The sequence below is a fragment of the Canis lupus genome, chromosome 32 (genome assembly GCF_048164855.1).
Source record: "Canis lupus baileyi chromosome 32, mCanLup2.hap1, whole genome shotgun sequence".
Taxonomy (NCBI): Eukaryota; Metazoa; Chordata; class Mammalia; order Carnivora; family Canidae; genus Canis; species Canis lupus.
In genome coordinates this window covers 43,345,099-43,368,729 of record NC_132869.1, presented here as the reverse complement: position 1 = coordinate 43,368,729, position 23,631 = coordinate 43,345,099, and the positions used below count along the sequence as shown (strand labels likewise).

The following is a 23,631-nucleotide window of genomic DNA, read 5'->3' as shown; positions in this document are numbered from 1 at the left end:
AGTTACTCCTTACTACTACCACAAGACTAAAGGTTAAAGAGCAATGACAAAGAAATGCAATACCTGACCCTAAACTGAACTCTGTATGAAGAGGGGACAATACTATAATGAACACTACAAAGCTAAATGACAGAACTGGAATATCCTATTAGAATATGGAAAATCGGGCAGCCCCGGTGGCGCAGCGGTTTAGCGCCGCCTGCAGCCTGGGGTGTGATCCTGGAGACCCAGGATCGAGTCCCACATCGGGCTTCCTGCATGGAGCCTGCTTCTCCCTCTGCCTGTGTCTCTGCCTCTATCACGCTCTCTCTGAATGAATAAATAAATAAATCTTTAAAAAAAAAAATTAAAAAAGAATATGGAAAATGAATTAGAATTTAAACTGACAAAATCCAAATATAGGATGTACATGTAACTTTGGTTATTTAAGAGGATATTTCTTTTCTTAGAAAACACACACTAAAGGGACACCTGGGTGGCTCAATTAAGTGCCTGACTCATGACAGGTCATGATCTCACGTGTTATGCAACTGAGCCCCACTTTGGGCTCCGCACTCTGCAGAGTCTGCTTGAGATTCTCGGTCCCTCTCCCTCTGCCTCTCTCCTGACTAGTGCTCAACTCTCTCTCTCTCTCAAGTAAATAAAAATAATACAACTAAAATATTTTAGGGGTCATGATGCTACTATCGTATGCTCAGGAAAAAAACTATGTATATATGTGTATAATATACACACTGTACTATTTTTAATTTCCAACTTTTTGTAAGTTTGAAATTATTATTTTTTAAAGATTTTATTTATTTATTCATGAGAGAGAGAGAGAGAGAGAGAGAGAGAGAGAGAGAGAGGGAGGCAGAGACACAGGCAGAGGGAGAAGCAGGCTCCATGCAGGGAACCCAATTCGGGACTCGATCCCGGGACCCCAGGATCACGCCCTGGGCCAAAGGCAGGCGCTAAACCACTGAGCCACCCAGGGATCCAAGTTTGAAATTATTTCCAAACAAAGAGTTAATTACAAAATAAAGAGTAATATAGACGAATTTGTTGTAATAGTGAGCTGTAAGATTAGTGGTTCCCCAGCATGGGTATGAATTCTTGCAGGGAACATGAATCCATAAACATACCAGAAATTGTTCTCCAAACATGTTCAATAATCTTCCATATGAACGTGTAAACTGCTATGAATGATAAAATAAAAATTTATTTAAAAGTATAACTAAATTCACAGCATCATTTGGGTATTATATATTTTCATACTTTCTCAATCGATAAAAGTAAAATTGTTTCATGAGGATAATAAAATTTGCCTTTGTGTCCCTTTACTTGAATAGGGAACTTCTAACTATTTTTATCAGAGAGAACCGTGTGATGCTTTCCATAGCTATTACCAAATGGCAACCAAACAGAATGTAGGATCTTACATTATATTCTTACAAAGAATATAAAGTTGAGAGGAATGTGAAAAGAAAAAATCAAGCTTTAAAGGATAGAGGCTTCAATGGTACAGAACAAAATCCCAAAATTCTTTTAAGATTTCATTTACTTGAGAGAAAGAGAGAGCGCGCGTGCACACAAGCCCACACAAGCAGGGGGAACAGCAGAGGACAGGGAGAAGCAGGCTGTCTGCCAAGCAGAGGACCCAAGCGATCCCAGGACCCCGGGATCATGACCTGAGCCAAGGGCAGATACTTAACCGACTGAGCCACCCAGGTGCCCCAACAAAAACCCAAATTTAATAAAGACAATGTTCAGCTTTAAACACAAAGAACACTTCATTATTATTAGACAAAGGAGACATGGTTTAATTGTAGGCAACAAAATATGGGTGAAGGAGAAGACTGAGAGTTTGGATGTCCACAAGTGTAATACATGCCAACAGTGGGATACGCTTGCCAAGGACCTAATGCAGTATTAAGTAGCATTAATTAAAGTATCATTTGAGAAGATAATCTAATTCCGTACTCGTATCTGAGCACATGTGAAATACCGCATTTGATTCTGGGCCTTAGGACTGCTGCTCATGGTCCTGAGGGAACTGCTCCTATCAGACTAAACTTTCTTCCAGAGATAAATTATAAAACCTTGTTAAAATACAGACACAGTAACTATTTAAATATTTTGGAGATCAACCAAGACAACCAGAAGGCAGAATTCTGAGGGAGGGAGGCACAAAAGGATGAGCCTACCTTATACCTCTACTTTCTCCCTTGGGGCATCTGCAGATTTCCCACAGAGGATAAAAACCAATCAGAACGCAGACACTTTGGATAGAAACCCACAGTCTCAATAGCTGAGAAAACACACAGAAACAGTTTGTGGCTGTCACATTAGCTGGAAAGAAAGGAAAAAAATTCTAGAGAGAACCACAAACTCTACATATGTACTCTGCTTAGACCCTGGTGACCGCCACCTTAGGCATGTGGGAGGTGGCTTCTCAGCCACTCCGGCTAGTACTGAAACAGAAGACAGAACCTGGAGTTTTGGTGCTGTTTTGTGTTTTAGTTGCATTTGTCCAGAATCAATACCAACTAATCACCAAAGAATTTCATTATATGAATGCTTGCCAACAAATAAAAATGGTGCTGAAATAAATATACAGGGTTAAATAACTTTTTTGAATCTCGTTATTTATCCTGGAAAAACTGTACTGACTTTTGCAGTCATGATGCAAAAAAGCAACAGTGGGTAAGACTCCTATTTGCATTAGACCAGGCAGCTGCACCAAAATGAACTAGTTGTCGCTGCACTCCTCACAACTACATACTCAGTTTTAGATTTTTTTTTTTTTATATTCATAGAGACAGAGAGAGAGAGGCAGAGACACAGGCAGAGGGAGAAGGAGGCATCATACAGAGAGCCTGATGTGGGACTCGATCCAGGGTCTCCAGGATCACACCCCAGGCTGCAGGCGGCGCTAAACCGCTGTGCCACCGGGGCTGCCCCATACTCAGTTTTAAAAAAAACCTGAAAAGGGATGCCTGGGTGGCTCAGTGGTTAAGCATCTGCCTTTGGCTCAGGGTGTGATCCCGGAGTTCCGGGATCGAGTCCCACATCGGGTTCCCTACATGGAGCCTGCTTCTCCCTCTGCCTGTGTCTCTGCCTCTCTCTCTCTCTCATGAATAAATAAATCTTAAAAAAATTAAAAACCTGAAAAATAAAAAGCTGGTTTCACTTACTATTGTTTAAAACAAAAAGATTTTATTTATTTATTCATGGGAGACACAGAGAGGCAGAGACACAGGCAGAGGGAGAAGCAGGCTCCACGCAGGGAGCCTGATGTGGGACTCGATCCCAGGTCTCCAGGATCATGCCCTGGGCTGAAGGCGGCGCTAACCTGCTGAGCCACCCGGGCTGCCCAAAATTTGAGCTTTTAAGTGATAATCAGAATTCTAAAAAACTTATTACCATAAATATGAAGTTTAAAGACTCTTCTAATGAGCTGAGTGATATTAATGAACCTGACTTTTTGAGACTGATAATATGTGTCAATGTTTGGGAGATCTGCAAAACTCAGTAAACCATTACAGCTTTGGGGATATTGTGGGTTCAGTTCCAGACCAACACAATCAAGCAACAAATATCACAGTAAAGCCTGTCAAATTAATTTTTTGTTTTCCAGTGCATGTTCACCCTGTATTATAGTCTATTAAGTGTGCAATAATACGTATGTCAAAATAATGTACAGACCATAATTCAAAAGTACTTTATTGCTAAAAGATGCTATCAGGTGAGCTTTTCACAAGTCATAATCTTGTTGCTGGTGTAGGGTCTTGCTTGATGTGACTGCTGACTGATCAGGGTGGTGGCTGCTGAAGGCTGGGGTGGTTGTGGCAATTTCTTAAAATAAGACAATAGTGCAGTTTCCCACATCAGTTGACTCTTCCTGTCATGAACAATTTCTCTATAGCATATGATGCTTTTTAATTTTATCCACAATACAACTTTTACTAAAATTCCTTATCAACTAACTCTATGTCATGTTATAAATCCTCTGTTGCCAACAATCTTCACAGCATCTTTACCAGGATCAGTTTCTGTCTCAAGAACTCACCCCCTTTGCTCACTGGTAAGAAGCAACTCCTCATCCATTAAAGTTCTATCATGTGATTACCACAATTCAGTCCCATCTTCAGGCTCCATCCACATCTAATTCTAGTTCTCTTGCTATTTCCACCACATCTGCAGTTACTTCCCCAAGTCTTGAACTCCTCAAAAGTCCTCCATGAGGGCTGGAATCCACTTTCTCCAAAATTCTGTTAATGTTGGTATTCTGACCTCTTCCATGAATCATGAATGTTAATAGCATCGAGAATGCTGAATCCTTTCTGGAAGGCTTTCAATGTACTTTCCCCAGATCCATCAGAAGAATCACTATCTATGGCACCTAGAACCTTACAAAATGTATTTCTTAAACAATAAGACTTGAAAGTCAGAATGACTCCTTGATCCATGGGCTACAGAACAGATGCTGTGTTACCAGGTATGAAAACAACACTCGTCTTGCACATCTTCTAATCAGAACTCTTGGGAGACCAGGTGCATTGCTGAACAGTAACATTTTGAAGGAAATCATTTTTTTCCTGAGGTCTCCATGGTAGACTTAAAATATTCAGTAAACCATATTATAAACAGATATGCTGTCATCCAGACTTTGTAGTTCCATTTACAGAGCACAGGAAGAAAAGATTTTACTTAATCCTTAAGGGCCCTAGAATTTTCAGAATGATAAATGAGCAATGGCTTCAACTTAAAGTCATTACCTGCATCAGCCCCTAACAAGAGAGTCAGCCTGTCCTTAGAGGTTTTAAAGCCAGACATCCATTTCTCCTCTCTATGAAAGTCCTAGATGGCGTCTTCTTTCAATAAAAGACAATTTTGGGATCCCTGGTGGCTCAGTGGTTGAGCTCCTGCCTTTGGCTCAGGGCGTGATCCCGGAGTCCTGGGATCCAGTCCCACGTCGGGCTCCCTGCGAGGAGCCTGCTTCTCTCTCTGCCTGTGTCTCTGCCTCTCATGAATAAATAAATAAGATCTTTAAAAAATAATAAAAAAATAACGTGAGAGATGTGTACAATTCTTCCTTTCACTTGAACACTGAGGAGGCCACTGAGGGATTATTAACTGGCCTAATTTCAATATTGCTGTGTCTCAGAAAATAGGGAAGCACAAGGAGGGGGAGATAGATGAGGTAACAGCCAGCCAGTGAAATAGTCAAAACCCATACAACATTCATCTATCTATTAAATTAACTGCCCTATATGGGTGAGGTTCATTGTGTCCCAAAATAATTAAAATAGTAATATCAAAGATCTCTAATCACAGATCACCATAACAATATAATAATAATGAAAACTTGGAACTATTGCAAGAATTACCAAAATGTGACACAAAGACACAAAGTGAGCAAATGCTATTGAAAAAATAGCACTAATAGACTTGCTCAACGCAGGGTTGCTACAAACCATTAATTCATTAAAAAAAACTCCACACATCAGAATACATGTGTAGCATAATAAACAGAAACACAATAAACGAGATATGCCCATATTTTCTAAATGAACAATGCATGATGTACAAGATTGTGAAAGATCCAAAGTGCAATATAGACCACTGGATCTTAATACAAGAATATGAAAAGTTAATTGATAGGTTTCACATTCCACACTGCAAATAACATTTAAGAAATTACTACTTGTCGAGGTGTCTGGGTGGCTCAGTTAGGTGTCCAACTCTTCAGTTGGCTCAGGTAATGATCGCAGGGTCCTGGGATCAAGCCCCATATCCAGTTCCCCCCTTCAGCAGATCGTTTGCTTGTGTTCCTCTCCCTCTGCCCCTCCCCCTGCTTGCTGTCTCTTTGCTCTCTCAAATAAATACCTAAGTCTTTTTAAAAATTACTATTTGTCAAGCTTTGGTGTAATATAAAAGAAATATATCCACAATTTTCTTAAGAGGCTATTAAAATACTCCTTTCTCTTTCAATGATATATCTATGTGATAGTAGACTTTCTTTACATACTTTTTTTTTTTTTTTTTTTTTTATGATAGTCACACAGAGAGAGAGAGAGTGGCAGAGACATAGGCAGAGGGAGAAGCAGGCTCCATGCACCAGGAGCCCAACGTGGGATTCGATCCCGGGTCTCCAGGATCGCGCCCTGGGCCAAAGGCAGGCGCCAAACCGCTGCGCCACCCAGGGATCCCTCTTTACATACTTTAATCAAACTAATATAAGAAAACAGAGGAAGCAGAAATGAGAATCTAGTAATTTTCTATTAGCCAACTATGAAGGCAAAAATGTAAAGCAATGCGACTATTCCCATTAAAATCACTTTTGTTTTAGAAAATATTTTCACCAAGATGTTATTTATATTAAGAAGATAGTTTATTATTTTAATATTTTTAAATATTTAAAATTTTTCTGTTTGCATTTCTTTTTTTTTTTAAGATTTTATTTATTTGACAGGGAGAGAGAGAACAAGCAGGGGGAGCAGCAGGCAGAGGAAGAGAAGCAGGCCTCCTGTCAAATGGGGAGCTCAATGTGGGGTTTGATCCCAGGACCCCAAGATCATGACCTGAGCTAAAGGCAAAGGCTTAACCAACTGAGCCACCCAGGCACCCCTCTGTTTGAATTCCTAACATAGAAAGTGTCAATAGATAAGACCCACTTAAAAGCTCTTTGAGAACCCTCAATCTTGAAAAGGAATCCTAAGACAAAAAATTTGAGAAGTATCATATTGCACATACAATGAAACAGGAAAATGTGGAAACACAATCAAAGAAGATGGGGCAGCCCGGGTGGCTCAGCGGTTTAGCGCCACCTTCAGCCCAGGTCCTGATCCTGGAGACCAGGGATGGAGCCCCGCATCTGGCTCCCTGCGTGGAGTCTGCTTCTCCCTCTGCCTGGGTCTCTGCCTCTTTCTCTCTGTGTGTCTCTCATGAATGAACAAATAAAATCTTTCAAAAAAAAAAAAAAAAAAAAAAACGGAGATCAACCCTAAAACAACCCAGATTTTGGAATTAGTACACAAGGATTTTATTATTTTTATTTTATTTTAATTATTTTATTTTATTTTAATTATTTTATTTTATTTTAATTATTTTATTTTATTTTATTTTATTTATTTTATTCATGAGAGACACAGAGAGAGAGGGAGAGAGGCAGAGACACAGACAGAGGGAGAAGCAGGCTCCATGCAGGGAGCCTGATGTGGGACTCAATCCCGGGTCTCCAGGATCATGCCTTGGGCCAAAGGCAGGCGCTAAACCACTGAGCCACCCAGGGATCCCCATACATAAAGTTTTACTGGAATATAGCCATGCTCATTCTTTTGCTTTCTGTCTCATTCATTTACTTATCTATGGCTGCATTTGCTCTACAACTACCAGAGACATTCTACGGCCCATAAAATTATTTGGTATATCACTCTTTACAGATGAAGTCTGGTGAACCTTGGTCTAGATCTTTTATGTTCTTACTGAATTTCTTGGCCTAGTTATATCAATTACTAAGAGAAAGTGTTAAAATCTCCAAATATGGGATCCCTGGGTGGTGCAGCAGTTTACGCCTGCCTTTAGCCCAGGGCGCGATCCTGGAGACCCGGGATCGAATCCCACGTCGGGCTCCCGGTGCATGGAGCCTGCTTCTCCCTCTGCCTATGTCTCTGCCACTCTCTCTCTCTCTGTGACTATCAGAAATTAAAAAAAAAAAAAAAAAAAAAAAAAAAACTCCAAATGTGATTATGGATTTGTCTGCTTCTACTTTAAGTTCTCTTAATTTTTGCTTGATGAATTTTTTGAACCTATGTTACTGGGCACTTCTACAATCATGATGGTTCTGTCTTCCTGATAAATTAACCCTATTATTATTATGTAATAATATCTATTATTATGATGTAATAATCTCTATCTCCGGTAGTAACCACTGTCTTAAAGTCTACTTTCTCTAATATTAATAAAGATACTCAGATTTCTTAATCTCTTATGCTTACTGCTTGTGTGGTATATCTTTTCCTTTTTATTTCCTCAAAGATTTATTTATTTGAGAGACAGCATGTGCACACAGGCAAGAGCAGAGAGAGAAAGAATCTCAAGCAGACTCCCTGCTAAGCACAGAGACCAACGCAGAGCTTGATCTCACAACCCTGAGATCATGACCTGAGCTGAAATCAAGAGTCAGATGCTTAACTGAGCCACCCAGGAGCCCCAGTGTACCTTTTTTTACCCTTTCCCTTTCAGTGTATATCTTTTTTAGATTTTAAAATGTATTTCTTATAGGTGGTTCATGGATGATGTCTTGCTTTTTATACATTCTGACAGTATGCTTTTTGTTTTTTTTTGTTTTTTTTTTTTTTTTTTCAGTATGCTTTTTGAATGGAGTATTCATTTAACTCCTATTTTTCCTCTGCTTTTAAGATAGTCTATCATTCTTTAAACATTTTAAAAAGATTTTATTTATTTATTCATGAGAGATGCAGAGACATAGGCAGAAGGAGAAGCAGGCTTCCTGCAGGAAGCCTAATGCAGGACTCAATCCCAGGACCCTGGGATCATGACCTGAGCCGAAGGCACTCAACCACTGAGCCACCTAGGTGCCCCTCATTCTTTAAACATTTTTATTATGATGTGCCTTGTAGTTTCCCTCATGTTTACTCTCCTTGGGGTATGCTGAGCTACTGAGATCTGTGTGTTTATAGGTTTCATCAAATTTAATTTTTTTTCTGGTCATTATTTCTTCAGAAAGTTTGGCTCTTCCAATTATATTGGGCCTGCTAAAGTTGTCCCAGAGCTCATCCATGCTCTGTCCATTTTTTTTCCTGTGTTTTTTTTTATTTTCTCTCAGTGGAGTTTTGCTACCACATCCTCAAGTTCACTAATCTTTTTTCCTGCAATGTCTAATGGCATAATATACATTCTTTTCAAGTTCATCAAGACAGGGCATTTGCCACACCATAAAATAAATCTCAGTAAATATAAATATTAATATCTTCAAAATTAAATTAGAAATCAGTAATAAGCGCTCTAGGAAAAAAGCTCACAAATATCTAGAAATTAAACATTTATAATTTTATAAATTAGAAAGTATTTTTAAATAAATGATAAAAATACAATATATCAAAATTTTGGGGATGCAACTAAAGCAGTGCTTAGAGGGAAATTTATACCTTTAATATTTACATTTAAAAATAAGCAATAGGGATCCCTGGGTGGCGCAGTGGTTTGGCGCCTGCCTTTGGCCCAGGGCGCGATCCTGGAGACCCAGGATCGAATCCCACATCGGGCTCCCGGTGCATGGAGCCTGCTTCTCCCTCTGCCTGTGTCTCTGCCTCTCTCTCTCTCTGTAACTATCATAAATAAATAAAAATTAAAAAAAAATAAATAAATAAATAAAAATAAAAATAAAAATAAGCAATACAGTTTGGTTAGCTCAGTTAGAAGACCATGCAACACTTGACCTTGGGGTCATGAGTTCAAGCCCATGTTACATGCAGAGATTACTTAAGTAAATAAACTTCAAAACAATTTTTTTTTTCAAAACAATTTTTAAAAATAAATAATACAGGGCAGCCTGGGTGGCTCAGCGGTTTAGCACCGCCTTCAGCGCAGAGCGTGATCCTGGAGACCCGGGATCGAGTCCCACGTTGGGCTGCCTGCTTGGAGCCTGCTTCTCCCTCTGCCTGTGTCCCTGCCTCTCATTCTGTGCCTCTCATGAATAAATAAAATCTTTAAAAAATAATAATAAATAAACAATACAAAATTAATGATGTTCTACCTTAGGAGCAAGGTAAACCCAAAGTAATTAGAAGGAAGAAAATTAAGACACACACACACAAAAGACAATGAAAACAAGTTAACTAAGCTAAAATTTGGCTTACTGTCGGTGCAGCTGCTACAGGAAACAATTTGGCAGATCCTCAAAAGGTAAAACAGAGTTACCATATGATCTAGCAAGTCCACTCCTAGGTATATAACCAAGAAAAATGAAAATATATGTCTACACAAAAACTTGTATATGAATGTTCATATCTGCATTATTCATAATAGCCAAAAAAGTGTAAATAACCCAAATGTCCATCAAATTACAAATGTATAAATAAAATGTGGTATGCCTACATAATGGAATACACTTAGCAATAAAAAGTAATACTATGACATGGATAAATCTTGAAAACATTATGCTAAATGAAAAAAACACAAAAGACCACCTATTATATAATCATTATTATGAAATATTAATATGAAATGCCCAGAACAGGCAAATATATATATTATACACACACACACACACACACACAGAAAGTAGAATGTTAATTGCTTTGGCCTGGGGAAGTTGGAGAAAAATGGTATGTATCTTTTGGGGACAATGAAAATGTTCTAAAACTGAGGTGATGGTTTTATAACTCTGTGAATATACTAAAAGCCAATGAATTGAACCTTTAAATTGGATGAATTGTATGGTATATGAATTGTATCACAATAAGGCTGTCATTCTAAAAAAGTTGGATCACTGAGATTTTTTATATATTTTTTATAAACCCACTAGACTGATGAAGGGAAAGTAAACAAAAGAGAGAAGACATAAATTACCAATTGTAGAAATTAAAGATGATCCAGATCTTATAAGACTATAAAAAGAATACAGGGCAATATTATAAACATCTTTATCCAATACATTTGACTCTTAGAAGAACTGGACCAATTCACTGAAACATACCACTTAGCCAAACAGACTTAAAATAAAATAAAAAATCTGAATAGCTCTAAAGCCATTAAAGAACTTGAGTTAATTGCCAAATACTCCACCAAAGAAAACTCCAGGCCAAAACGGCATCACTGGTGAATTCTACCACATTTAGGACAGGACAAAACAAAACAATCTTTTTTTTTTTTTTTGTAAAAAACAAAACAATCTTACACAAACCATTCAGAAAACAGAGCAGTAAGGAATATCTTTCAACCCGTTTTATGAAGTCAACATAATGTGGATGCCAAAATTAGATAACTATGTATTTAAAAAGAAGTTACAGATTATTTTGATCAAGACAGACCCCCAAATCTTTAATACAATGCCAGTCAATCAAAACCAGCAATATATTAAAATGATACATGATCAAGTAGGGTTTATCACAGTAACTCACAGTACTCTAACATTCAAAAATCAAACAATGCAATTCATCATATTAACAAGATATAGGAGGAAAAAACAAACGATCATTTCAACAAATGGAGAAAAACATTTGACAAAATTCAACAACCATTCATGGTAACAACTCTCAACAAAACTGGAACAGAAGGGAAGTTCCTCAACTTGATACCATTAAGAAAACAAACAGGCAAGCCACAGTTTGGGAGAAAATATTTGTAAAACACACCTCACAAGAAGCTCATATAACTACGTAATTATGTAATATAAATTATATTTAATAAAAAAGAAAATTCTGTACTTCCAAGTTTTCTGTATACTTGAGATTGTTTCAAAAAGGATTTTTTGAGTTTTGTTTTCTTTAGAGAGACAGCGAGAGAGCATGCAGGGGAGGAGGAGAGGAAGACAGAGAGGGAGACTCTTAAGCAGGCTCCATGCTCAGGGCAGAACTGGACTCCGTACTCTTGATCTCACAACCCTAAAATCATGATTTGCACCAAAACCAAGAGATGTTTAAACAATTCAGCCACCCAGTTGCCCCTAGATGGCTTTACAAGGTTTTTTTTTTTAAAGATTTTATTTATTTGAGAGAGAGAGAGAGCGCGCATGCATGCATAACCGGGAGAAAAGGCAGAGGGAGAATCGGAGTGCCCACTGAGCAGGGAGCCCTAGGGCTTGATCCTGGGACCTCAGGGTTATGACCTGAGCCTAAGGCAGATGCCTAACCACTGAGCCACCTAGGCACCTGATTGCTTCAGGAGTTTTTAAGCTTAAACACACACACACACACACACACACACACACACACACAGATACATGACCAGGCCGAACTCAGAGTTAATGAATCAGAATCTCTGGGGATTATATGATTTATATTTTAAAAAGTCTTTAAAGGGACCCCTGGGTGGCGCAGCGGTTTAGCGCCTGCCTTTGGCCCAGGGCGCGATCCTGGAGACCCGGATCGAATCCCACGTCGGGCTCCCAGTGCATGGAGCCTGCTTCTCCCTCTGCCTATGTCTCTGCCTCTCTCTCTCTCTCTGTGTGACTATCATAAATAAAAAAAATTAAAAAAAAAAAAATAAATAAATAAAAATAAAAAGTCTTTAAAGTTTTCAATATAGGGACGACTGGGTGGCTCAATGGAGAGTCTGCTTCTCCCTCTCCCTCTCCCTCTCCTCCTCCCCCAACTCATGTTCTCTCTCACTATCTCTCTCAAATAAATAAAAAAATTTTTTTAATAAAATCTTAAAAAAAGGGGGGGGGGGTGCAGCCCGGGTGGCTCAGCGGTTTAGCACCGCCTTTGGTCCAGGGCGTGATCCTGGAGTCCCAGGATCAAGTCCCATGTCAGGCTCCCTGCATGAAGCCTGCTTCTCCCTCTGCCTGTGTCTCTGCCTCTCTCTTTCTCTCTGTGCCTCTCATGAATAAATAAATAAAATCTTAAAAAAAAAAAAAAAGAATTTTCTGTATTTCATGCAGCTACACAAAATAAACTAGGTGTTCAGGATAAGACAACTATGATTCATAGCTCCTGATTTCAAGATTCTATGTTCACTAATACAAACTGTTTCTATTAATATTATAATAAATAGGTTTTATGGTAAATAAATGTTCATGTGAACTTATAAAATCCTTTACTAATAAAATTTTTACCAACTTTATATTTGGTGTTATGGTATGAATTTTTTTTTTCTAAGATTTTATTTATTTATTTGAGACAGAGACGGAAAGAGAGAAGCAAACTCCCCGCTGAGCAAAGAGCCCAATGCTGGGCTTGATTCTGGGACCCTGGGATCATGACCTGAGCCAAAGGCAGACACTTAACCAACTGAGCCACTCAGGTGCCCCTATGATATGAATTTGCCAATGTTCTTAAGAAATCAAAAGACACTGGATTTTCTTTCTTTTTTTTTTTCTCTTTCTTTCTTTCTTTCTTTCTTTCTTTCTTTCTTTCTTTCTTTCTTTCTTTCTTTCTTTTTTTAAGAGAGGGGAAAAGAGAATGAGGAGGGGTAGAGAAAGTGGGAGAGAGAAAGAATTCCAAGCAGGCTCCAGGCCCAGCACAGAACACAACACAGGGCTCAAACTCATGTGAGATCACGACCTGAGCTAAAATTAAGAGTAAGACACTTAACCAACTGAGCCACCAAGGCACTGCAAGATAATGGAATTTAAATAAAAACTTAAAAAAAAAAAAAAAATCTCAAAGGGGATCCCTGGGTGGTTCAGCGGTTTCACGCCTGCCTTTGGCCCAGGGCGCGATCCTAGAGTCCCGGGATCGAGTCCCGCGTCAGGCTCCCTACATGGAGCCTGCTTCTCCCTCTGCCTGTGTCTCTGCCTCTCTCTCTATGTCTATCATAAATAAATAAAAATAAATCTTTAAAAAAAAAATCTCAAAGTCAATGCTGGATTTAAGAACTGCTATCTCTGCCTCTCTCTCTCTCTCTGTGACTATCATAAATAAATAAAAAGTTTAAAAAAAAAAAAAAAAAAAAAAAAGAACTGCTACGCATTTTACTGAGACCAAGAAATCCATAGACCCTGCGAGGAGGACATATTCACCACGGTAATGGCAAACTCCTTAGATACACTAAATAATATCCTAATGTACACTAAATAATACACTAATAATACACTAAGTAATGAGATGGTTATTCAATCCGATCTGGTTTTTATCCCCATAGAATTTTGCATAGCAGGACATCTGAGTGGCTCAGTGGTTGAGCTCCTGCCTTTGGCTCAGGGCATGATCCTGGGGTTCTGGGATCGAGTCCCACATCGGGCTCCCTGCATGGAGCCTGCTTCTCACTCGGCCTGTGTCTCTGCCTCTATCTCATGAATAAATAAAATCTTAAAAAAAAAATTTTTTTTTTGCATGGCATATTTTATCGCAATACTTACTGGTGCTACTATTTTTCCCGTCTGTCCAACTTGCATGTCATTGGGAACAAAGCCAGCATCAACAGCAGCACGAGAAGCACCAACTAGAGGGGAAAACATATTTGTCATTTTTTTTAAGCTCTGTTAGTCAGCTGGCTGGGATATTCACTACTATATACAAAGGCACTGGTAAGTACAATCAGAATTTATTTTATAAAGCCCTTATTTAAAAAAAAATCTCCTTATCAGGGATCAAGAATTCTAAAATGAAGTACTAGTGCATTTTATACACAAAACTTCAAGAAATGCCTTCTACTTATACCCAAGGATTTAAGATTTTAAATTTGGCTGAAGTCTTCTGCTTGCTTTATCAAAAAGGTATCCAGGCATTCATAAAACATACACTATAACCTGGCATGCCATTATACAATGATTCTTTAGGCAGTAACTTCACAACTCTTGAAGGTACTATGGTATCATTATCTCCTATGATTAAAGACAAGTTACAAAAAAAATAAATAAATACAAGTTACACATAACAAGTTACACTATCTAAAAAAAAAGAGAGAAGTTAAGTAGCCTTCTATCTTCCTTCAGCAGGAGTGAACAAGGCGCCCTGTACTTGGAGTAAGGTCGCTCCTCTCACAGCAGGGTTCAAGAAGGAGCCTCAGGTCCTCTTCACCTTCATCTAGAGGGGACATGAGGAAGCCACAGACAGCACTCCGTACTGCCTCCTAACGTGCAGTCTCAATACTACCTGAGTAAGTGACGACTGGTCACATCCTGCTCTTTACTTACTTCAATCACTACAATAAGGCCCAGACTCCAAGGTTATCCTTCATAATCCACAGACTAATCTCCGAATGCCCTGTATGCTCCCTAATGTATACCCATCTTCCCACTTATGTAGATGCTCCCTGAGGACAATGATTCCCCTGCAGTTCTCTCCAACTGATGTTGCTCTTTTCTGCCACCATCTTTATAACGCTGGGCATGGAGATGGGACTCTTCATTTACACCTTCAGGAAGTTCTCCCTCCTTCCTCCTTAAAAGCTTTCAGCTGAGAATCTCACATCATCAGATCATGTCACCCATTTATTGCTTTGTCAGCTATTAACCACAAGCCAAGCTCCTTCATTTCTCAATGACTTTTAGCTTCTGGGCCATTGCCACTTTCTCCAATACTAGTCTTAATTCTCAGATATTTCAACACCTGGCCTCATAGTTCCTTAAATAACTCTTCTCCAGTCATCTATGTCCTCAGCCACACCCACGGTCAGATCCCCAACCTTTCCATTACCAATATCCCTTGACAATCTCAATTTCCACTGTCTCTCTGTGACTTACTCTTTCTGGCTCACTCCTTTAGCACCCAACTCCCAACAATCCTCTGACCTCACTGGGATCTGTATTTCTTTCTTTCTTTTTTTTTTTTTATTAAGCTTTTATTTATTTAATTGAAAGAGAAAGCAGAGAGAGTGAGCAAATACATGACAGGGGTGGAAAGGCAGAGGGAGGGGGAAAAGCAGACTCCCTGCTGAGCAAGGAGCCTGATGCCAGGGCTCAATCCCAGGACCCTGGGATTATGGCCTGAGCCAAAGGCAGACAACTCAACTGACTGAGCCACCCAGGCGCTCCAGGATCTACATTTTATTCACTGTCCCTCTCTCCCACTATGTTGTCTCCTGTTTACCTGGCTTAAATTCTATGATCAATGGCTCTAATCACTTCATTGCCTATGCCTTCAATCTCCTTGCCTTCACCATCACACTCAACTAGAAAAACCTCTATCTCTGGTTAACTTATTAAGCAATCTCTATACCTTTTCTATACCTGGTCCCCGTAGTTCAGCATAATTGGAGAAAAACACCAACACTAAGCTGTGTTAACTGGGTTTTACTATAAATAAATAGGCCTTCATTCTCTGTTTCCTGAACTATAATTTTGTATCTTTTCTTCTCTCGTCAACCTTCCAATACTCTAACACCCCATTCAGCTGATGACCTTGCTTCCTATTTCACTTAAGAAATTGAAATCATCACAAGCAAATTTTCACATGTTCCAACTAACATACACATTAACCTGGTCCATATACTTCTTTGCCTAATTAAGGACATCACTCCAGCAACTCTCCCTTCCCTCTCCTATGTAATTAATTTTTCCCTCTCACTGAAGCATTCCCATAGCACAGAAGTATGCTGTTGGTCCCATTCTCCCCTAAATACTGTTCATTTCTCTGTTTTCTCATATAGCAAAATCTCTCTATAAAGAGTTATCTGTATTCACTGATTCCAATTCCAGGCCCCCCAATCTATTTCTAAAAACTTTTCTTTTAAAAAGATATAAGAGAGAGAGAGAGAGAGAGAGAGAGAGAGAGAGAGAGACACACCATGAGCAGAGGAGGGCATAGGGAGAAGTAGACTCCCCACCAAGCAGGGAGCCAGATGTGGGGCTCAATCTCAGAACTCTGGGATCATGACCTGAGCTGAAGGCAGATGCTTAACTTAACCGACTGAGCCACCCAGGTGCCCCTCTAAAAACTTCTTTATTAAACCACAACACATATACAGAAACACATACAAATCACAAATGTAATACTCAATGGCTTATCATAAAGTGAATGCAATCATGTAAGGACTACATTGGACTATTCTTTTAAATCCATTCCACTCAAGTTTTTGCCCCCACTACTCCCCTAAAACTGTTTAGCCAGTGACCTCTAAGTAGATAAATCAATTAGTCACTTTATGTCCTCATCTTCCTTGATCTATTACAGTATTTGACAAAAACACTTCACTTGGATTCCAAAATATCATGCTCTCTGTTCTGGTTTTCTTGCCTTACATACCACTCCTTTTTGGTCTTCTTTCTCTCCTTCTCCTCTACCAAGAGTCTCTAGGGCTCCTGGGACCTTTTTTTTTTTTTTTTTTTTTTTAATTTACACTCACTTCCTTGGTGATGCCATCCAGTGTCATGGCTTCAAATACCACCGAAACGCAACTGATTCCCAAATTTATTCTCCAGCCCAAAGTTCTCCAATGAATTCCACGTTCCAATGCCAACAGTTTAACAGACATCTCTACCTGTATGTTTACTGTTAGTGCAAAACTTAATATGCCCAAAACAATTCCTGATTTCTCCCTGGAACCTGTGCTTGGGGTCTTGACCATCTCAGCTAATAGTAACTTCTTCCTACCAACTGCCAAATAAAAACTCTCCCTCATCATACATATAACCCATCTGTCAAGAAATCCCAGTGTTTCTTTACCTTCAACTATATATCCTCTTTTTTTTTTTTCAATTATATATCTTTTTTTTTTTTTTTTATTCATGATAGTCACACACACAGAGAGAGAGAGAGAGAGAGAGAGAGGCAGAGACACAGGCAGAGGGAGAAGCAGGCTCCATGCACCAGGAGCCCGACGTGGAATTCGATCCCGGGTCTCCAGGATCGCGCCCTGGGCCAAAGGCAGGCGCCAAACCGCTGCACCACCCAGGGATCCCTCAACTATATATCCTAATACTACTTCTCCCCACATCTACTGCTACTAACCTGGTCCAAACCACTAGTATCTCTCACCTGAAGGATTAAAATAGCCTCCTAATTGATCTTCCTGTTAATGCACGTAATCTCCTACACTCTATGCTCAAAATCGCAGCTTGAGTGTCAGGTCATGTGACTCTTCTACTCAAATCTTTCAATGGTTTCCCATTTTATCCAGAGAAAAGCAATCTCTCTACGAAGACATGCAATGCCCTGTGTGGTCTGGTCTATCACTCCCACTTGTATCTCTTACTACTCTCCCTTTTTGTACTTTCCATTCCAGCCACACTGGCCTCCTTGCTATTCATCACATAAACCAAACACACTTCTCCCTTAGTTGGACTCTTTGTACTTTACTGGTCCCTTTACCTGAAACATTCTCTTTCAGATCTCCTCAGGGCTTGCTTCCTCACCTCCATCAAACCTTTGTTCAGTTCTCCTTTTTAAGGCCTCCTCTGACTATCTTACTTAAAGCTGCATCCTCCCTCTCCAAACTCCATCACACTCAACTAGAAAAATCTCCATCTCCAAACTCCTCCTCCTCTTCATAGCATTTTACCCTCTAACATCCTAATTTATTTATTATTTACTAATTTATTGTGTTTAGTATCTATGGTTGGCAGAAAAATGGCCCCTCCGAAGATATATTCACTTTCTAATCCCCAGAATTTATATTACCAACATGGCAGCAGATATAAAGTTAAGGATCTTAAGAGAGGGTGCTTATCCTCAATTATCTAAGTAGTCCCTAAATGTCATCACATGTATTCTTATAAGAGGGATACAGAAGGAGATTTGATACAGATATACAGAGAAGAAGGTGATATGAAGACAGAGGCAGAGACTGGAGTGATGCAGCCACATGCCTAGGAATGTTGGGGCAGCCTCTAAATACTGTAAATGAACAGATTTGCTCCCAGAGTGTGGTCCTGCCAACACCGTAATTTCAACATACTCTGGCCTCTAGTACTGTAAGGGATTAATTTTCTGTTGTTTTAAGCCACCCGAGTTTACAGCAATTTGTTACAGTACCCACAGGAAACTAATACAAGTCTAGTCTCACCCAAATACAAATTTAACTTCCACAAAGGCAGAGACTTTGCTTATTTTTGCTCACTGCCATTTCCCAGTTCCTAAAATAATGCCTGACATATGGCAGACACTCAATAAACATTTGTTCAAATTTTTTTTTTTAATTTTTATTTATTTATGATAGTCACACAGAGAGAGAGAGAAGCAGAGACATAGGCAGAGGGAGAAGCAGGCTCCATGCACAGGGATCCCTACATTTGTTCAATTAAAGAATATATGAGGGGATCCCTGGGTGGCGCAGCGGTTTGGCGCCTGCCTTTGGCCCAGGGCGCGATCCTGGAGACCCGGGATCGAATGCCACATCTGGCTCCCGGTGCATGGAGTCTGCTTCTCCCTCTGCCTGTGTCTCTGCCTCTCTCTCTGTGACTATCATAAAAAAAAAAAAAAAAAAAGAATATGAATGAGGGGCACCTGGGTGGCTCAATCAGTTAAGCTTCTGCCTTCGGTTCAGGTCATGATCCCAGGGTCGTGGGAATGACCCCCCACATTAGGCTCCCTGCTCAGTGGGGAGCTTGCTTCTCCCTCTCCCTCTGCCCCTCTCCCTACTTGTGCCTTCTGTGTCTCCTGCTCTCTCAAAAACATAAAATCTTAGGGACACCTGGGTGGTTCAGTAGTTGAGCGTCTGCCTTTGGCTCAGAACATGATCCCAGAGTCCCAGGATCGGGGTCCCCGGGAGGAACCTGCTTCTCCCTCTGCCTATGTCTCTGCTTCTCTCTCTCTGTCTCTCATGAATAGATAAGTAAAATCTTTAATTAAAAAAAAAAAAAACCTTAAAAGAAGGATAAATGAATGAAATAAACACCCTCAAATAAAACCATCTGATTATAGAGTCAATACCATGCCTTCATTCAGATAAACAAAAGCATAACCTAGAAAGTTACAACAAAACTCCTAAAAGGGGGAAGAAAGAAAAGAATGGAGACTTTTTTTTTAGAGAGGCAGAGTGGGGGAGGGAGAGAGAGGGAGAGAGGGGGAGGGGGGGGAGAAAGAGAGAGAGAGAGAGAGAGAATGAAAATCTTAAGCAGACCCTATGCTCAGCTTGGAGCCTGACATGAGGCTTGATCTCACAATCCTGAGATCATGACCTGAGCCAAAATCAGAAGTTGGATGCTTAACCAGCAGACCCCCGCCCCCAGGAGCCCCATTGTAAAAAGAATATATTCATGTAATAGTTCTATAATTTAAAAAAATTTCCAATTCTGATTTTTCAAAAACCATTCCACTCTCATCAGTACATTTTTAATACGTCCTATCTTTCCTCTAAATGATTAACTATAACTTTTAAATAATGTTAATTTCTATTTTTATGAGAGATTTATATTACACTACCAATAAAGAGAAAAAACAAAGGCATTCCTGAATCTGAAGTAGGTACTGAAGCTGACATTTAAATTTTTTTTTTTAATGGAAAAACAACAAAGGTTTTGCAAATATAGTGTCACATAAACAATAAAAAAGCACAAGGGACCCTCTCTGCACTGAATGCTATACCCTTTACCTGGAGACTAAGAAAAATCATTTCAGAGAGAAAATCTGAAAATCAAATAAAGCTCATCTGCAGCCTTGAGTGACTCACATATAAATGAAGTTAGAAAAAATACTTCCAACAAAAAGGGAGTAATTTTTTACTCAAGAAAATAACTTTACCTGCAGCATGTAGTTGATCTGCCAAATCATATAACAACTTAAAGTTCTCTCCACTCTTCAAACCCCGACCTTATTAAGTTGGGAAAAAGAAACAGCAAATTAAGTAAACATAAACCCCAATCTATAATGGAAACATAAACTCCATTCTATACAGCTATGGAGATGACTTGTGCCATGCTCCCCCTGGTGCTAGCCATACCGATGTGCATCTGAGAGCCCAAACTAGGTTATTAAGCTCATGGTTTCATTTTCCTAATTGGTAAAATCGGAATAATACTTGCAACTTATCTACTTCTTACATCTGAAAAAAAATATCTGTGCTCCTCTATAATAAACACTAATAAAATCAAAGTATTTTTAAGTATACAACATCTTTTAAAATTAATAAATTACAATATTCCACTTACCACCAGATACTACCACTTTGGCACCAGTTAGCTCTGGTCGATCACTTTTTGTTAATTTCTGGTCAAGCCATTCTGCTATCCCCACTGAGGAAGTACTTGATGCTGTGTACATTGATACAGATAACAATGGCTGGGAGTTAAAATTCAGTAACAGTAACTTTTAAGAGAAACACATAAAGAATTAATTCCATGAAATTTAAGCTTGTTAGTTACTGTGAATTTTTTGTGCTTCTAATTTTATTCTCTGTTTTTTTGGAAAGAATTGAAGGGATTAGATTCCAGCCTTCACCTCATTAGCTATATGTCTTTTGAGAAGTTACTTAATTTTGAGTCTATCTATAAAACTGGAATAACCCTCTATGAGGTCCAAGTAAGATATCTATAAATATTAAAGAATAACACCCTCTCTACATTCACTAGTAATTACATTCTTTTATTATACCAAGTCTCTCAAGTATTATAATAGGAAACAGTAAGAGAAAGTAAAACTAAACACCCCTTTGATCTATCCTAGTACCAAAAATTATATGATAAAGGCACATTATAAATATTTCTTATTTTTGGAATGCTTGGAAATATTATTTAGACTGAGCTCTCAGACAGTCTGCATTAGAAATTTAACCAGAGGCCATCTCTTCTTTTTTTTTTTTTTTTTTTTTCTTATTCTAATATAATCAGTGAACTAAAAACCAAGAAACAAAACCAAACAAAAAACTTCAAATGAACACTCACCCTTTTCTGAACTGGCACTACCTCCACTTGTTGCTGCAGCTTCAAAAGATGTTCCTCGGACAGAAAACACCTTCACGGTCTCATCGCACTTCACTGTACATATAGCATTGCCTGAAATACACATTTATTTTTTAAAAATCACCCATGGAAGGCAAGTATTCCTTTGAGGTTCAGAATTTACTTCATGAAAAGAAGAAATAAATAACTGTGGACCAGTTGTTTTCTACCTCTACTAAGTACACGAAAAAGTACAATAACATTAAAGAAACGTATCAGTAGTTATGTATATAACCTTGGGTATTTTTAAAAGTAGGACAAGGGTTCCTGGAAGCAAGAAATTGGAATAACCTAGGCAGCCACACTAATAAGGCATACTCTTCCTAAAAGGAATATAGACAAAAGCTTCCTTCTCCAAAAACACAGTCAGTAACTCAACAATATGAGAATGCAGCTACTAGGCTTGCTAAAAGAGGAAAATAAATGAAAACATGATAGGGCATAAAGAACAAGAGGTGTGATATGCCAGGATTTTAAAAGAATTTAAGACATTTATTATGGATTAGCAATCACATAAGAGTGACCTAAACTTCACCCATATTTCCCCTAACTCTACTAAAGATGAAAGATCTAATTTGAGAATTGACCATTAAATTGAAACACACAACTGCACTCAGAAAGAACAAAGAGTTCACTGCCTTCTCTAGCCCCATTAGGGACCAGTGGGCTTACAAAAGATCAACTAGAGACACTGAAATGAATTTCCTAATGCAGATGGAAACGGAGTAGAAGCTGTGAAGATTAAGAATACTATATATTTTTTTTAAGTTAAAGTTTTGCTTCTTCAGGTGCCACTAACAAAATATATTGAATAATGAATCTAATTTTTATTGATGACTGGAAAAATCTCATCGCTCTATAAACTGAATAAGCAAGAAAGAACTGTGCTCTGAATCTATTAAAAAGAATTTCATGTCATGGTCTAGAAGCAATTCTAAGATTAAGATTTTTCTCAAAAACCTTAGGGACGCCTGGGTGGCTCAGTGGTTAAGCATCTGCCTTCAGCACAGGGCACGATCCTGGGGTCCTGAGATCAAGTCCCACATTGGGCTCCCTACATGGAGCCTGCCTCTCCCTCTGCCTATGTCTCTGCCTCTCTCTGTCTCTCATGAATAAATAAATAAAATCTTTAAGAAAAAAAAAAACAAAAAAAACCTTTAAGATGGTCCATTTAAAGCAAGTGTATGACTTGTTTAAAATCCTATCTTCAAATTAATTTCTGCTTTTAAAATTCATGAAAAGTTAACAGGTTGATTAATTCTTTTCCTTGGGTACTCACCTGCATAAATAGTTCTCACAAATGTGTCAGGAGACTTGATTGCAATGATGTCAGAAATTGGGGCAACATCAAGTTTGGCTGCTATTCTGGGCAAAAGGTTCTAAAAGCAAAAATAGTGAATTACACACATACACACTTACAGATGGCTATCAACTATCGACACTAACATTTTCTAAATGCATATTCTGTAGAAATTTTAATTCAAATATTTTTTATTTCATATGCATCTTTAGACATACCAAAACTTCAAGCTTTTTGGATAGTCTTTGAGATTAATTAAGAGTTTTATGAGTTATACAGTAATAAACCATCTTAACTCAGTATGTTGAATTATAAGATACGATATTTGCTTTAATGAACATCACTCACAAAGTATGACCATCTTGGATTACTGAATTTAGGTAAAACAGAAAAATATTTAAAAGAGTAATAAAATTCTCAAGTACTAGAAAATATTATACATGTATATATTTACTTAATATATATGAAAGAAAATATCTCAAAGCAGACATTTCGTCTTATTAAAAATCAATATTACATCAAAAAGATCAAAACTAACCTAAATACCCATCAACAGAGGATAGGCTTCTTAGTTATACCTCATCTATATCATGGAATCCTATGTAACCATAAAACAAACAAGAATGAGAAAGGTGAAGCACAGCCTGTATAATACATATGGGAGCAACAAAATTAATGTAAATGCTTTTCCTTGTATATGCATACAACATCTCTCTGACATAGGTATGTGTGATAACTTTGCCCTCACTAGTAGAGATCTCTGGGAAAGCCACAATATCCCCAGGTCTCAGTTACTTCACCTCACCAATGACAGAAAGAGAATTCCTAGCCTTTAGTCTAAAAT

The 23,631-nt window shown here is 38.6% G+C and overlaps 1 protein-coding gene and 1 long non-coding RNA gene across 3 annotated transcripts in view; both read right to left on the bottom strand.

The window, feature by feature from the left end:
* ETFA (electron transfer flavoprotein subunit alpha) overlaps positions 1–23,631 on the bottom strand; it is a 77,641-nt gene that overhangs the window by 31,326 nt on the left and 22,684 nt on the right. Inside the window, exons 5-10 of one of the 2 annotated variants that reach the window (XR_012022994.1) lie at positions 22,767–22,866; positions 21,431–21,541; positions 20,699–20,800; positions 20,292–20,360; positions 13,638–14,112; positions 13,033–13,553 (exon numbers count right to left, since the gene is read on the bottom strand). Coding sequence is in view for 1 of the 2 variants with exons in the window: in XM_072809839.1 (XP_072665940.1) it covers positions 14,030–14,112; positions 20,292–20,360; positions 20,699–20,800; positions 21,431–21,541; positions 22,767–22,866 (465 nt within the window). In the remaining variant the exon portion in view is untranslated. Of the gene's footprint in view, positions 1–13,032; positions 13,554–13,637; positions 14,113–20,291; positions 20,361–20,698; positions 20,801–21,430; positions 21,542–22,766; positions 22,867–23,631 lie in introns of those variants that run through there. The other variant, XM_072809839.1, reaches the window with a different exon arrangement.
* Positions 3,690–10,878, bottom strand: LOC140623365 (uncharacterized). Its single transcript, XR_012022997.1, has 2 exons — positions 9,867–10,878; positions 3,690–5,029 (listed from the first exon to the last, which is right to left on the bottom strand). It is a non-coding gene; the product is annotated as an uncharacterized lncRNA (long non-coding RNA).